This window comes from Mustela putorius, unplaced genomic scaffold, assembly GCF_011764305.1.
Source record: "Mustela putorius furo isolate JIRA1106 unplaced genomic scaffold, ASM1176430v1.1 tig00003836_pilon_pilon_pilon, whole genome shotgun sequence".
NCBI classification, from domain to species: domain Eukaryota; kingdom Metazoa; phylum Chordata; class Mammalia; order Carnivora; family Mustelidae; genus Mustela; species Mustela putorius.
The window spans coordinates 9,939,112-9,955,692 of NW_025421989.1; the positions used below are offsets into that span (position 1 = coordinate 9,939,112).

Consider the following 16,581-nt stretch of genomic DNA (forward strand, 5'->3'; position numbering starts at 1 on the left):
GACCAGGAGCTCATTTTTGGTGTTTTTGATTGGCAGGTATCAACTTGAACTAAAGGATGACTATATCACCAGAACTAACAGGCTGATTGAAGAGGAAAGGAAGAATAAAGGTGACTCTGGGGGCAAGCTGTATTTTTCAGCACTGATACAGGCTGTTAGCTTTCCTAATTGGGCCTCTTCTGTATCCTAAAAAAGACAGAGCTAACACATTCTTGTCACTACAAAAGTTACCTGGTTTTCTGTTATCTTAATTTCACAAAATAAAAAAGTACTCTCACTACATTTTTGTGAACCTTAGTGTTTAACCTTCTGTATATTCACAAAGGTCAGTGATTTGTCAGCAGGATTTTATCCAACTTGATTTCAGCGTATTTTGGTAAATGTGATTGTTAAGAAGGTGGCAGCTGCTTACTGACATCCCTTCAATACCACTCTTTTTTTTTTTTTTTAAAGATTTTATTTATTTATCAGAGTGGGGGGGAGTGAGCGAGCACAGGCAGACAGAATGGCAGGCAGAGGGAGAAGCAGGCTCCCTGCTGAGCAAGGAGCCCGATGTGGGACTCGATCCCAGGACGCTGGGATCATGTCCTGAGCCAAAGGCAGCTGTTTAACCAACTGAGCCACCCAGGTGTCCCTTCAATACCACTCTTAACCATGAAAGAGACTTCATTTCTTCCTAAGGAAAATTTTGACTTCCCTGTCCCTGTGACCTAGTTTCTTATTTCTTTTACTTCTAGTGTATTTTTCTGTTTCGTGATATTTTCACATGATCAATAACCTCTTAAACTCTTGTAGACATTAGCCCGAAACTAGGAAAGCTGGATAATTTTTCAGTCTTTGAGATATTTTGCATTTTAATATATGTGTAGCAGGAGGGCATTTGCCACATACTTGACAGCTGCAGTTAACATCCCATCACCTGTTGTGTAACAGGGCTTATTTCGTGCTTGCCTGCTGATTTTTTTTTTTTTTTTTGACCCTGATGTCTGCTTATTTAGATAATGAAATAGTAGTCATTAGAGCTGATCTATGGGCCATAAATTATTAAATGATCTTATATTCACTAGGAAAACATGATGATGTTAATTGGTTGGCTCTTTCTTTCAGAAAAAGCTATCCATTTGCAAGAGGAGCTCACAGCTATTAATTCAAAAAAGGAAGAACTTAATCATTCAGTAAATCGTGTCAAAGAGCTTGAGGTAATTGTTAAGCTTGTGGTTTTGAAACAGACATTAAGACAATGTATGGAACTTCAATTTTAGTCATACGTAATTTATCTTCATTTATCCTCTTGATGTGTTTGGACTGTTTATTCCATGGTTGAGCCCTTAGTTGCATCTGGAAAATGGGGTAATGATCAGAAGCACTAGCTTTGCAGGACAGGGTTGTACACGGTAGCAGCTGGATGAACTTGCCCCGGCCCAGCGCTAGGGCAAAAGATGACTTGTATTGCGGGAGTTGGGGTCTTGTCGTGGAGAACCAGACTTCTGTCAAGGAACCTTCATTCAGTCGTGACGCCCAGCTCTGGGCGGCCCGCCAGCTTTCACGGAGGCAACCCTGTAAAGTCACCGTTCAGGTACCGGTTTTTCTGTTTCAATTTGCAGCTTGAGTTAGAGTCTGTCCGAGCCCGGTCTTCGGCAGTAACCAAGCAGAACCATCTGCTGAATGAAAAGGTGAAAGAGATGAGTGACTATGCGCTCCTGAAAGAAGGGAAACTGGAGCTTCAGGCACAAAATAAATTGCTTAAACAACAACTGGAAGAGACTAGAAGTGAAAACATGCGTCTCCTAAACCGTAGGTCTTTTTTTCTAATTGGCATGGCTTTGTAATTGCTATTAGCTTGGTATTCTGAAAGCGCTTTGTCCTGTCAGGGAAGCTTCAATTGGGAAGATGTTATAAAATTAAGATTCTCCAATCGGAGTTAGTTTTTGCTTGCTGCTATGTAGTCGTGGCACTAAGACAAAAAAGGGCCCCGGCTCCCCTTGCCCGCTGAACCGGCCAGTGGGGACGCGATCAAGCGCTTGGAAGGAGGGAAGAGCGAGGTTGAGGTGACTGTGATCCCTTCTCCATCTCCTCCTTGCGGAGTAGCCCTGGGCTGGCCCTGGGTCTCAGCAAAGTGAGATTCCTGACGCTTCACCAGCGCCCTGTGCCTGCTCGCTCTGTCCAGCTCTGGGAGTGCCTCCCTCCCCGACCCTCCAGGCCTGAGGACTAGTAACCGCGTGGCTGCAGTCCAGCCCAAGAAACTGCGCCACCCTTTGTGACCACCCTGTGTAAGTGTCTCTTTATTAGAGGGTCTCTGATGGCCCGTACTGGGAACACCATCTGCTTGCTTTCTGGACCCTGAGTGCCGCTAACAGAGGCACAGGTTGGATTGGACCTAGGGGCTGTCACTGGCAGGCTTTGACAGAGCGTGCTTTCTGTGCCTCTATGCATAGTAGAGGAGGGAGGTGGTCATTCATGTTCATTTGAGGATTTGAAGGAGTTCTTATACTGGGAGTAGAACTCTGAAGAGTGGTAGAGTTTGCAGTTATGTGCATTAAATACTTTTGTTCTGAAATTGGTGATTCGGGATTGCTCTTAGACCATCTAGTAAAACTAATGTGAACTGTGTGCATATAAAGAAGGAGCAAAACTGTCTTAAAGCCTCCTTAGCTGCTTTTGTGAAGGGAAATGAGAAACTTCAGGTTGGTGATGACCAAGCTTTTTTACCTTCATAGGTATAGCTCAGCCATCTCCCGAGCTGGTGGTTTTTCAGAAAGAACTAAAGAAAGCAGAAGACGCTATCGCATTTGAGCATAAGGAGTTCGAAAGCCACAAGCAGGCTTTGCAGAAACAGCTGCAGAGTGAAGTGAGTATTGCTCTGGGCTCATCTGGGTGTCAGGGTGGTGCACTTTGTGGGTGTGTAAACTCAGTGTGGGTCACACCAGCATAAATCAGATCTACTTTAACATAAGAAATTCCCCCCATATGCTAATCATTCCGCCAGTGTTCTTTCTCATCTGAGAAAATTCTTGAGTGATTGTGACATTATATTCATAATAGTGATACAATCAAGAGGAAAGTAAACTCCCCTACACACGTGGTTTTCCAAGTCGTGATGGTGCCCATTGTTCAAAGTATCCCTTGATCCTCACCCCGCGACTTAATACTGTCTGTCTCCTGTCCTGGAGTAGCTGCTGTGTGAGATGAGTAAAGAAGGAGCTAGAAAACTTGTTACTGTGTTCTGTGGTTTCATAGGTATAAACCTGCTCAGATTTGGCAAAAAAGAGAAAGAATAAGCCAGAGGAGAGAATGGGTCCTTTTGAAATAAGCTGTGATTTGTCTTAATGCTCATTTCTTTTCCTTCCCTAAATCTTTTCAGATCGAACATTCTGCACAGCTGAAGGCCCAGATACTTGATTATGACGACTCCGTAAAGAGGTTAACTATACAGGTTGCCGATTTGAAATTGCAACTGAAGCAAACCCAGACAGGTCAAAGACATTTTTAACATGTGTGTGTGTGTGTCTTTGTGTGTGTAAAGCTTCTGATGTTTGTGAAAATGTAATGATGATGACTCAGTGAATTTTTAGTAATTCTCCTAGCACGGGAAGAGGGAAGAGTTATAGAAATATGTGTCAGCTGAGAAGTAAAACTTCTATTTCAGGACTAGCAACCAGGTCCTCCGCTATAGCGACCTGCTTCGGGTCCCCGTTGTGAAGTCTGTTCTCTGAACCTGGGCTCACTCCCTTGAACTTCCTTGGGCCTCAGTGTCCTCACTGTATAGTTGGGCTAGGAGTGGCGCTGGGCCGTGTGGATGGAGATGAAGCGAGATGGGTGGCAGTATGGGGCTTGGGACACATGACACGGAGGGGATGGCTGCTGCTGTCGTTTTCTTACTCCATTTTCACTGCTGTGCGTGACGTCCGCCCCTTCCTACTTCGTAACAGGGACGCCGAAGCTTCCGCACCTTCTTTCGCTGCTTGCAGGCACAAAGCAGGTTCCTCCGTGCTCCCGGTGGGCATGCTTTCTCGCTTCTTTGTTCCGAAACCCTCTCTGTCCCATTCGCACTCTGTCCTGGTTAGGCCCTTGTTCCCTTCTCCCCACACAGGTTTTCCCTTTACTCATTTCTACTCTTGCCTGCTCTTCACTGTCTCTCCATAATTCTGTTTGCTGCACTGTCCGCAGCTGGAATTCTGGTGACCTCATATCAGGAAAAATACTTCAAGAAGGTAGAACTTTTTGAATACCCGCGTTGCACATTGTGAGCCTCTGTCTGGCGGCATCCTCACGGAGGCGTTGCAGGAGAGGTAGTGGTCCGGAGTGCCGGCTTTGCTCTGGGCAGTGCCAGCGGCTCTCCGCCTTGCTCACTGGGTGAGCCAGCCTCAGTAGTCTCTGCCCTCCATCCGTAAAATGGGAGCAGTGAGCGTTCTTAGCCCACAGCGTTGTTGTGACTGCATGTCCTCCTTCCCTTATCGGAAACTCAGGCCATGGGCTCTGGCTTATGGATTTTGCCATGGCCCTGGGGGTTCTGCACAGCGCCCTGCAGTGAAACACAGTAATTACTTTGTAATCAAATGGATGAGCATTCATGCTAGGTGGAATAAGTGAAGATCGTAAATGTGTTTATGTTGGTTCAGGTCAAGCTTTTCAACCAAATCAGTTGGGCTTTGCCACCAAATAAATTAGGAATATATTTTCAGTTTTCATAGCTTTTTTAGATTTCACATTGTGTGTAATGGATTGTGAAGTAATATCATGTGTAATGAAAGGTACATATAATCTTTTGATAAGTGTTAATAATTACCATCATGACTGCACCTTCAGAAACTAATGTGGAAGCTTGTCCTTAATACCGCCTTTCGTTTTTGAAAAATCATGATTTCGATCTATTTTAACTCTCCTTTGCCTTTTCCTGTCATTTCTTACGTGGTCTTCTTGGAATCCGCAGCGCTCGAGAACGAAGTGTACCGCAGGCCCACGCAGTCTCTGATCGAGCAGTCCGTCAGCAGACTACTGAGTGGCAAGACGGCGGTGCCTTGTGATGCAGATGTAGATGGGGATGTCTTAAAAAATCCTCTCCACCAGGAAAGGCCAGTGGTGGTTATACCAAGGATCATAAGTTATCCAAATGGAAGCGCAGAGAGCAGTTCCCGCGATTCTGACCTTGAGTTTGTAGCCAATACCAAGGCCAGGATGAAAGAGCTAGAGCAAGAGACTGAACGTTTGGAGAAAGCTTTCCAAAATTACCATCGAAGAGTTAGTCAACTCCCTGCTAAAAGCCCTTTAGCAGCCAAGAGCCCAGCACCCCTGCACTTGCTAGGAACACTCCAGAGCATCGATTCGAGTTCATCCCAAAGACGCACTTGTGCCGAGGACAGAGTTGTCTCTGAGCAGCCTCTGGTGGGCATCCCCAAAGAGGACAAGAGCAGCACCTCGGAGGCGTGGGCGGGCAGCAAGGCCTCACGACCACGCAGGGGCACCACCTCCAGACGCCTCTCCTCCACTCCTGTTCCCAAAGCAAAAAGAAGCCTCGATGGTGAAATGTATCTGGAAGGTGAGCGGCTGCCAGGAGGGTTGCAGGAAGCTCTGGGTTTGCTCTGGTCCTCGGAGGGCCTCTTACCCGAGTCCAAGTGCAGCCTGCCCGAGATGGCAGGAAGGAGCAGGAGCCTAGCCCGGGGTCGCCTGAGCCCCAGCACTGCTGTCCTCCCTCTGGACCTGCCTTTCCTGGTTAACAGGAAAGGTGTGCGGGGTTGCTGTGGGCAGTGGTGGGGTAGTGTCCTTTTCTAGCAATTTCCTGGGCATGCAGACATGTGCAGAGCGACAGTGGCTTTCCCTTCACCACTGGTTAGTTGGGTACATTTTATTATTCCTACTGTAGTTCCATTTAGGGGCTTGAATTGTTAGTTTGGTGAGATCACTTATGTCCTACACAGCTATTTACAAGGGTAGTAGAACTCATTGTCAGAGTAATAGAACTGTTTGGAGACCATGTTGCTGTCTTCTCCTTGCAATTCTTAAAGTCAAGCCTTCTGCCCCTTAGGTCTGGGCCGATCCCATACGGCTGACCCCAGTCCTTGTCCCGACAGAACGCCCCGGCCTTCATCTGCTGAGTCCAGGCACAGCGCTGCCCTGCACCCGCGGCCCAGCCCTCCAGAGCAGGCCAGGTAATACCGCCTTCCGCTGGACCTCAGCTGAGTCTGCTGAGCTGCTCGGGGTCTCACCTTGGACTCCCTGGGCTTTTCGGTGGCAGTATAGAATCGGTAGTCAGGTTGTAAGATGACGTGTGATCTTTGAGAGCAATCTAAATTACCTGGGCCGGGGGTGGGGGAGGAGCATTGTTTTTAGTAAAGAAGTAATTTCTATTTGTTTGCTAAACTTGGCATGTAGGATCTACACTCTGCTCTAAGTAAACAGCTTCGTACTTCAGAATGGACCCAGTTGGGTGCCTGGGTGGCTCAGCTGGTTGAGCGACGGCCTTTGGCTCAGGTCATGATCCCAGATTTCCAGGATTGAGTCCTGCATCGGGCTCCCAGCTCCTTGGGGAGTCTGCTTCTCCCTCTGACCTTCTCCTCTCTCATGCTCTGTCTTACTGTCGCTCTCTCAAATAAATAAAATCTTTAAAAAAAAAAAAAAAACCTGGTTAACAGAGATAAAACAAATGGTCCAAATCTGTGGAAACAAATACAGTTTAAACTTAAAACAATTTCACACATCACTAAAAAGTCATATAAAAATATTTTGGCATTTAAATATAAACAAACAAGGTTCCAGTCTTTTTTTGTACTTGAGCACAGTTGACAATGTTACATTCATTTCAGGTAGAAAGTGTAGTGAGGGGACTCGTCATGTTACACTCTGTTCCCCACAGTTAGGAGCTCGGCCTGTCACTGTACAACACTGTTGCACGGTCCTTGACCGTATTCCCTGTGCTATGCCTTCTGTTTCCATGGCTTGTTCGTTTCATACATGGAAACCTGTACCTCCCCTTCCCCTTCACCCATTTTGCTCAGCCCCTTGCCCCCTTCCCTCTGGCAACCATCACTTTGTTTTGTATTTATAGGTCTGATTCTGCTTTTTCTTTGTTTATTCATGTTTTAAAAGATTTTATTTATTCATTGTAGGGAGAGTGCACGTGAGTGGTTGGGGGGACAGAGGGAGAGAGACTCTTAGGCAAACTCTACGCTGAGCGTGGAGCCCAATGTAGGGCTCCGTCTCACAACTGTGAGATCGTGGCCTGCGCGGAAATCAAGAGTTGGGTGCTTAACTGACTGAGCCAGCCAGCGGCCTCTGTTTGTTTGTTTTTCAGACTCTACATGTAAGTGAAATTACATGGTATTTGTCTGTCTCAGTCTGATTTATGTCGCTTAGCCTAATACTCTCAGGTCTATCCATGTGTTGTTGCAAGTAGCAAAAAATCTCATCCTTTTTTATGGCTGAGTAATACCCCATTAGGTATAGCTATGTATGCACCACATTTTCTTTACCATTCATCAGTTGTGGACACTTGGGTTGCTTCCATATCTTGGCTGTTTTAAATAATGCTACTGTCAACATAAGGGTACATGTATCTTTTGAGATTAGTGTGTTCCTTTTCTTTGCATGGATACCCAGTAGTGAAATTACTGGATCATATGGTATTTCTGTTTTTAATTTTTTTTAAAGATTTTATTTATTTATTTGACAGAGAGAGAGCACAAGTAGGCAGAGAGGCAGGCAGGGAGAGAGGGAGAAGCAGGTTCCCGTATGAGCAGAGAGCCCGATGCAGGGCTCGATCCCAGGACCCTGAGACCATGACCTGAGCTGAAGGCAGGGGCTTAACCCATTGAGCCACCCAGGTGCCTTGTTTGTAATTTTTTGAGGAACCTTCATACTGTCCACAGTGGCTACACCAGTTTGCATTCCCACCAGCAGTGCATGAAGGTTCCTTCTCCACATCATCCCCGACACCGGCTGCTTCTTGTCCTTCTGGTTATAGCCATTCTGACCTGTGTCAGGTGATACCTCATTGTGGCTTTAATTTGCCTTTCCCTGATGAGTGATGTTGAGCCTCTTTCCACATGTCTGTTGGCTTTCTGTAGGTCTTCTCTGGGAAAACATCTGTTCAGGTTCTCTGGCCATATTCCTCAGTTTATTTGTGTTATTGGTGTTGAGTTGTGTAAGTTCTTCACATATTTTAGATATTAGCCTCTTCTGGGATATATCATTTACAAAAATCTCCCATTCGGTAGGTTGTCTTTTTGTTTTATGATGCTTTCTGTTTGCTGTCCAAAAGCTGTTTATTTGTTGTAGTCTCAACAGTTTAATTTTGTTTTGTTTCTCTTTGTGTCAGGAGACCTGTCTAGGAAAATGTTGCTAAGACTGATGTCAGAGACATTAGTGCCTGTGCTCTCCTCTAGGATTTCTATGGGTTCACGTCTCCCATTTAGGTCTTTAACCCTTTGAGTTGATTTGTGTGTGTGGTGTAAGGAAGTGGTCTAGTTCCGTTGTTTTGCATGTAGCTGTCCAGTTGTCCCAAGACCATTTGTTGGAGAGACGGTCCTTTCCCCACTGTGTATTCTTACCTCCTTTGTTGTTAATTGACCGTATTAGTGTGGGTTTCTTCTGGGCTCTCTGTTCTGTTCCCATTGATCTATGTGTCTGGTTTTGTGCCAGTACCATACTGTTGTGATTATTACAGCTTTGTAGTATATCTTGAAATCTGGGCTTGTGCTACCTCCTGCTTTGTTTTTCCTCGAGATTGCTTTGGCTGTTTGGGGATCTTTTGTGGTCCCGTACACATTTTAGTATTACTATTTGTTCTGGCTCTGATTGCACTGAATTTGTCAATTGCTTTGGGTAGCAGGGACATTTTAACATTATTATTTCTTCCAGTCCGTGAGCATGGAATATCTTGCCATTTGTGTCATCTTCAATTTCTTCCATCAGTGTTTTACAGCTTTCAGAGTACAGGTCTTTCAGCTCCTTAGTTAATTTTTTTTTTTTTTTTTTTAAGATTTACTTATTTATTTATTTATTTGACAGACCAAGATCACAAGTAGGCAGAGAGGTAGGCAGAGGCAGGGAGGGGGATGGAACCAGGGAGCCCGATGCGGGGCTCCACCCAGGACCCTGAGATCATGACCTGAGTCGAAGGCAGAGGCTTTAACCCGCTGAGCCACCCCAGGCACCCCTCCTTAGTTAAGTTTATTTCTAGGTGTTATTTTTTGGTGCAATTGTAAATGAAATTGATTTCTTAATTTCTCTTTCTGCTACTTTGTTATTATTATGTGGAAATGCAGCCCATTTCTGGGTATGAATTTTCTAGCCGTGACTTCCCTGAATCCATGCATTTTAATAGTTTTTCGGTGGAGTCTTTAGGATTTTTTATGTTTAGAATCATGTCATCTGCAGATGGTGGCAGTTTGGTTCTTTCTTTCCAATATGGATGCCTCATATTTCTTGTCCGATGGCTGTGGCTAGGACTTTCAGTACTGTGTTGAATAAAAGTGGCAAGAGTAGACATCTTGTCTCGTTCCTGATCGCATAAGGTTCCAGTTTGTAGATCATTGAAATAAATTCCAGGCAGTGGGTCCTGGGGTGCGATTGGTGAAGCAGGAGGCAGTGGGTGTGTTGAGGAGCTGAGCAGTGGGTTGCCCAGTCTGGGATTTGAGTCATAGGGAGGTGCCTGGTCCCCATGGCTGGAGACGCTGGATCCTTAATTCTGGGCTCCGATCTGGGCTTCTGTGTATGGACTCCGTTACACTGTGCAGAGTTGAAAACGGTCACATGTGCCTGTTAAAATCCTAATGCCTGTAATGGTGTTCTATATCATTCTTTGTTGTAATAAAGCCAGGAAGAAAGCTGAGTTAGGGCCCTTTGACACACGTGGGCTTGTAGTATAACCTCTTCAGCTGATCTGTGCTGAGGGTGTGCAGAATCTGGGTTTCTCAAAAATGCTTTCTTGTTCTTGAGAAAGTTAACTCGTCATAGGAGCACTGTGGTAATGGTGGTAGTGCCTGTCTCACGGCATGTGGTGGCCGTGAAGGGTCACCAAGCCAGCAGCTTAGAGGGACGCCTGGTGCGCGGAAGGTTTCCCCGGCAGCCTAGCTCTTATTCTCCGAGAGCCCAGGAACAACTGCTTTCCGAAAGCATTTTCTCGAGTCCCAAAGGGTTTTCATTGCCCTGTGCTCTTGGGTTTTACATTCCTACGACTTGACGCTCTTGACTTTTATTCTTCCATTCTAGTCTTTGTCAAAGACGAGTGGAGCTTCAAGACAAAAGTGAATTTTCAAATCCGGCCAACCTCCCTCGGAAGGACAATGAGGAATTTGAATCCTCTTTCGAATGTAAGTTCTAATATGAGTACTGGTTTTTATAAGCTCAAAATGGAGAAAGCTTAATTTTGGTGAAACATACTCATTGTCATGAAGAGCAGAGCAGTTACAGATTATGACATTTTTGTTTTGTGATAAAACCACAAATACAGATATATTGCCCCATCTTTACATCACGAAGATTTTCAGGGCTCTGCATTCTGAGTTCCATTAAGCATTTCAGGGTAGCTTACAATGTCAGAGTTGGAGCTGAGCCTGTAAGTGAATCCTTAACTCAGTTTACCGAGTTTGGGATTGCCTCAGATTTAAAGTGAATTTTACGAATTCTTTTTTCCCTTCTATGGAACATGAGTATGCCGTTACTTTTATTGGTCCCATTGACTGCCTAAGATTTAGAAAGCCCGTTTTTAAAATTCAAGAATGGAGGTAAAATAATATAAGCTTGTGAGTCTGGAATTGGTATCCTGGCTGTGACCATGCCCCAGAGCCCAGTGCGGAAGGGTAAGTGGGACAGAGCCGTAGCACGGCTCATGCCAGCGGTTCTTTCCAGCTTGGCAGTCTTTATATTTCTGCGTAACCTGCCATTTTGCTTCATGGCCTCATGGCCGGTGTGCAAGTATCAGGTTTTGAACATTTAAATGATAAGGCTTAGTAAGCTTTTCAAAATCCTTGTGACCAAGTTTGTTAAATCACTGATCTCAAGTAGAATTCAAGTGATTTATCCACAAGCCAGGTGAATTCTTTCCCTTGGTAGATATTACTATTAGGGAACCAATGAGATTTTATAAAGGAATCTAATTCTTGAAGCAGGACAGCACTGGGAGAAGTGAGTACCATGGTCAGGCGGCTCCAATGCAAACTTCTAGAGTTCTCTAGGCAAAGAGCTGGCCCTGTTGCTTGGGCCAAAACTGGAGCGCTTCACCGTGAGTTCTCCCTACACTGCGCTATGCTCCCTTCTCCTGCCGTCGCTGTGGAGGACTCACGGGGCGCTTGTTTGCACCTCGTGTAGATGCAGGGAGTGCAGCGAGGCAGTTTGAAGCGGATGGTCTCCATCCCGCCGGTGACATGCCTCACATGGATGCCGCCGCGGCCGCCGGACCTGTGTCCTGTCACTCCCCGAGTAAGTTTTCCTCTGTTTTAACGAACAAAGTAGATTAACGAATTCGTAGTGCTGAATCCTACTGTTTTCTCTTCCACTGTGCCTTAAGAAAGTAGGACAAGCAAAACCTTGATATATTTCAGTCTGCAGAAAAGCTGGTGACGAGGCAGGGAAACTGGCCATGAGGTTTGTCTTGCCAGACCCACCCCCTGTCTTTCCTCATGCCCCCTCCAGCTGACCTACTCCCTCCCCAGCGTGGAGGAAAGGTGTAGTGGGGAGCTTGGGGCTTTGCTTCCAGGGCTCAGCCAACCGCCAGGTCCTTTTCTCCTTGGACCGAAGTGTTGAAGCTTCAAAGTTGAAAGGAAATGCCTCAAGTAAAACTGGCTACTGGTCCTTTCCAAACACGGGGAGATCATCCTCCCTAAAACCTCCGCAGAGCCTGTTACAACCAGTTTCTTGGTTTGAGACACGGCTGGGAATATGAGCAGTCGCTGACGGAGGCATGAGACTTGGAAAGGGTTGATTTTTGCCAGTTCCAGAGTAAATGATGCTAGAGATTCATTCAGCCTTTTCTCTACTGGGAAGTTTCCTCATGGCTGGGCAGACAGCAGTGTACCAGCCTAGGCCCCTGCTTCCTGGAGCTTCTAGTAGGAGAGTCGGGCAGTCATCAGGCCATCGAGGACCTCCTGTGGGATAGATATGGATAGGGACTGTGGCACCGAATGCAGGTCTGATGGGCAGGCATTTGGCCAAGATCTGAGTGAGGAGGGAAGAAAAGGGCATAGAGTAAGGGAAAGCAGCTGAGCAGACAGGTGTCCGGTTTCTGACACACAGCATAGAGGATAGTAAGTGGCTTTTTAAATGACTGTTAAGTAGTGTGGTTATGTTGCAGTCATTGAGAAAGTCTCTTACATTGTTGTTTGACTTCTTTATCTGGAGTGCATAGGGAGACGCAAAGGCCCCAGGCTCAATACCTTTGTGCCAGTGGGACCGCTTCTTTTCTTTGTTCTTCAGGTCCAGGATGGTTTCATTGTGCCTGGGCAGCTACAAAGTGCACCTCCCAGGGAAGAAGCAGCCCTTTGCATCTGTTTAAATTAGCTCGCAAACAGCACTCTCATTCTGGGGTTGCTGCTCCGTGTGGGAGCCTGGCCCATCGGGGAGTAACCCTCGCCCCCCAGCAGGCAGGAGGCTGCGTCACTGCTTAGGGAAGTGGTCGGCACCTCCTCCGCTCTTAGAATTTCATGACCAGGATTAAGAGAGTTCTGTTGTTCTGTCCTATTAGTAAAGCTAACTTTTTGCTAGTGACTTAGGACAGGGCATGGCCGTGAGGTTTGAAGTCCCATGGTGAACCTGTGCGCTTGCCGTTGCTTAGCATTGCTGGGGAAGGTTGAGGTTAGAGGCCAGGGCTGGAGGACGTCAGCACAGTCCTCCGTGGACTTGAGGTTGAATTCAGCATGTGAGGCATGGGGGCCTGTGTTGCAAGCTGAGGGAACAAACGATGAAAATACGGTCCTTGGCCGGAAGGAACACAAGTAGAGAAGATCGATGCCTGTGGGTTGGGACAAGGCAGGTACAAAGTACGTGTGCATATGGTGCTGGAGGAGCCAGGTGCGACTTTAGGAGTAAGGAGGACCTCACCCAGGAGGTGGCTTCTAAGTGGGGGCTTGCGTAGCAGGTAAGGTTGTGGGGGAGGGAGGGAGCACCTCGGTTAAGGAGGCCGTGAAAGCAAGGGCGTGGCATGAGGCCAGCGCGGCTGTGCTCAGCGGACAGTGGGCGTGCGGCTCCATGGATGGCAGGTCTCGAACGTGAAGGTTACGGTGATAGAGGAAGTCTGGAAAGAAGAAGGCAGATTGTCAGCCTGAACCGCTATGGGTTTGGACTCCCCCAGAGCAGAGAGTGTGCGGAGCAGACCCAGGAAGTGACCCGCGCTCACAGTGGTGAAGGTGGGTTGCCTGCAGGCAGAGGGACCAGCGTCGTGGAGAGCACCAACTAGGTGGTGGCAGCGCCCCGCAGTGCAGCAGGAGGAAGGGCCTGTGAGCCCTGCTGGCCGAGTGGACATAGCACGGGAAAAGCGTGATGAAGGAGGCGTGCTCTGTGATCAAGCGTGGTTCCGGAACCCTCCGCAGGAATGAGGAGTCCAGGAAGGAAGCCAGGGCTGTGGGATCTCCAAGTGTTGATGGCGGGAAGCCTGTTAGAAGCCAGGGCATGAGGAAACAGAGAGGTCGGGCCTGGAGAAGGAGGTGTGGGAAGGGTTGGGGATCAGCCTGGAGGAGGTGGCAGTGAGCTGACTCTGGCGGGGGCGTGGGTAGAGCGGCAGGAGAGATGGGATGCCTGCGCGGGAGCGAGGGGAGAGCTGGGGGGTGCTGGGGAGGAGAAGAGGGGCTCACGGCTAACTTGGAGTCCTGTAGCTGGGGGCAGGCTCCTAACCAGAGGCACGGCTTGCCTTGGGAAGAGTGGAAGTGAGCAAGGAGCATAAGGAGCTGTGACTGGGGGGGCGTGGGAGGCGGTTAGGGTCCTCATGTGAAGGGTGGCCGGTCTTCGTCTTGGCAAAGTAAAAGGCAGGTGCGGGGCTAGGAGTGGGTTTGGGCGCTTGAAGATGGAGCAGGCCAGGAGTCCATGAGAAACCACGCAGAGTCTTCCTGAGCCTTGGCAAGGGCCCCTGCAAAGCAGCCGTGTGTATAGTTGAAAAATCCGGTGCCCGAAACTACGTACCCTTTTTTCTGTCCCGTTAGGCGTGGATCAGAAACAAATGGGAGAACAGAAGGAAGAAGAAAAACTGTGGGCAGAGCACATGAGAGAACGCAGGCAGAGAGAAGAGAGAAGGCAGAGTGAGCGGCAGGAAGCTTTAGGAAGGGAACGAAGAGAACTGGAGAAACTGGATCAAGAGCGGGTAATGCTAAGTGCACACAAATTCTCTGTGCGGCTTTTCCTCCGGTGGGCCTCCTGTAAGTACTTTGCTCCCAGGGACACGAGTCCTTCATGTGTCCCGAAGTCTTAAGAGTGACAGCTAACTTTGGTTTGGGATTTCTTCTACCTTACATGATTACAGTGTTACTGACTACGTTCCCTACGCAGTGCTCCAGATTGCTGTGACTTACGCTTTCTATGACTGGAAGTTTGTACCTCTTAATCCCCTTTATCTATTTCCCCCACCCCCTACCCCCCTCCTCCCTGGCAACCACCAGTTTGTTGTCTGTATTTGAGTTTGGGTGTTTTGGGTCTGTTGTTTCTTTGTTCATTTGTTTTGTTCTCTAGATTCCACGCATAAGTGAAATCACATGGTCTTTGTGTCTGACTTATTTCACTCAGCCTAATAGTCTCTGGGTCCCTCGTGTTGTCACAGATGGCAAGACCCCATCCTTTTCCTTTCTGTGGCTGAGCACTGGTTCATCGCGTGCACAACCCCTCTCCACCCACACCCCCATGCGCGGACACTGGGCTGCTTCCCTCTCTTGGCCGTTGTGTCTAATGCTGCAGTAGACATCGGGGTGCGTGTGTCTTTTCAGATGACTGTTTTCGTTTTCTTTGGGTAAATATTCAGTAGTGGAATTACTGGATCATAGGGTAATTCTGTTTTCAGTATTATGAGGAACCTCCATACTGTTTCCGCAGCGGCTGCACCCATTTGCGTGCCCACCAGCAGGGCCACACAAGAGTTCCTCTTTTCTCCACACCCTCACCAACAGTTGCTGTCGATTGTTTCTTTGGCTATAGCCGTTCTGACAGGTGAGGTGAGAGCTCACTGTGGGTTTGGATTTGCATTTCCCTGGTGATGATGTTGGGCATCTCTTCGTGTGTCAGTTGGCCATCTGGATGTCGTCTTCGGAGAAACGTCTATTCAGGCCCTCTGCCCGCTTTTTAATTGGATCGTTTAGGTTTTTTGGTGCTGTGTAAGTTTTTTATATATTTTGGGTATTAACCCCTCATTGCATATGTCGTTTGCAAATATCTTCTCCCATTCAGTTTGTTTGTTTTCGTTCTGTTGATGGTTTCCTTCACTGTGCTGAAGCTTTTTATCTTGATGTGGTGCCAGTAGGTTTTTGTTTGTGTTTGGTTTTTGTTGTTGTTGTTTTGGGGGGGGGGTCCTTTGCTTTTGTTGCCCTTGCCTCAGAAGACATATCTAGAAAGATGTTGCTAAGGCCAATGTCAGAGAAGTTACTGCTGGTGCTTTCTTGTAGGATTTCTGTGGTTTCGGGTTGCACATTTAGGTCTTTCATCCATTTTGAGCTTATTTTTGTTTAAGGAAGTAGCCCGGTTTTCCCAGCATCACTTACTGAAGACACTGTCTTTTCCCTGTTACATATTCTTGCCTCCTTTGTTGTAGTCAGTTGACCATATAAGCATGGGTGTACTTCTGGGCTCTCTATTCTCTTCCAGGGATCTGTCTGTTTTTGTGCCTGTACCATACTGTTTGGATTACTATAGCTTTGGTAGTATATCTTGAAATCTGGCATTGTGATACCTCCAGCTTTGTTCTTTTTCAAGATGGCTTTGGCTATTTGGGTCTTTTGAGGTTCCATACAAATTTTAGTTATTACTAAATTTAATATTAAAAGCCCGCGGTAGGCATCCCGGTCTTCTTTGCTCAAGAGCACTGAGAAAGCCTGTGTGTAACATAGACCTTAGGAGTTCAGCAGTAATGGGGACTTTTGCAAGCTCATTCTTAAGCATTCTCATCTGGTCCTGGAAACAAGCTGTAAAGAAGGTGGGCTTGGCTTTGCTCTAGGTCTTCCCTTTTTAAATGGGTTTTAAAGAAGACCTTCAACGTCAGCTAGCTGGAACTAGGGTAACCCTGCGGAGGTGACTGCTGGTCAGCAGTGGCTTTCAGGGGCATCCCTGCTCTCCTCCTTCCTCTGGTTCTCTTCTGGCCTTCTCGGTCCTGCTTCTGGTCCCAGGCACATGGGTTACTCTGGCCACTTCATATACCTGCTGAGTCTTACCAGAATTGATCTTCCCTATGGATGTTCCTTGGACTCCTGGTTCATCTGGCGTAAAGCACAGGACACTTGAGGCGAATTAATGCCTTCCTTCATTGAGATGACCTGTTTGCCCCCCTTTGATAGCAGTGACTTCAACTAAAAAAACAGTTCTTTGGTATGCAGGTTGTACTTACAGGACCAAGATTATATTACTGTGTCCTTTTAAACACTTATAGGTTGTTTTAATGTTTTTATGTATTTCCTGTGT

At 47.1% G+C, this 16,581-nt stretch overlaps 1 protein-coding gene across 8 annotated transcripts in view; it reads left to right on the top strand.

Annotated features, from left to right (window-relative positions):
* The window catches only part of OFD1 (OFD1 centriole and centriolar satellite protein), a 67,259-nt gene that overhangs the window by 49,222 nt on the left and 1,456 nt on the right, over positions 1 to 16,581 (top strand). For 7 of the 8 annotated variants that reach the window (XM_013059601.2, XM_004758855.3, XM_004758852.3 and 4 more), the window contains 10 exons: positions 37 to 110; positions 1,108 to 1,199; positions 1,605 to 1,794; positions 2,718 to 2,848; positions 3,362 to 3,473; positions 4,931 to 5,536; positions 6,023 to 6,146; positions 10,207 to 10,307; positions 11,305 to 11,415; positions 14,127 to 14,284. In XM_013059601.2, coding sequence (XP_012915055.1) covers positions 37 to 110; positions 1,108 to 1,199; positions 1,605 to 1,794; positions 2,718 to 2,848; positions 3,362 to 3,473; positions 4,931 to 5,536; positions 6,023 to 6,146; positions 10,207 to 10,307; positions 11,305 to 11,415; positions 14,127 to 14,284 — 1,699 coding nt within the window. The remainder of the gene's footprint in view (positions 1 to 36; positions 111 to 1,107; positions 1,200 to 1,604; positions 1,795 to 2,717; positions 2,849 to 3,361; positions 3,474 to 4,930; positions 5,537 to 6,022; positions 6,147 to 10,206; positions 10,308 to 11,304; positions 11,416 to 14,126; positions 14,285 to 16,581) is intronic. The other variant, XM_045089306.1, reaches the window with a different exon arrangement.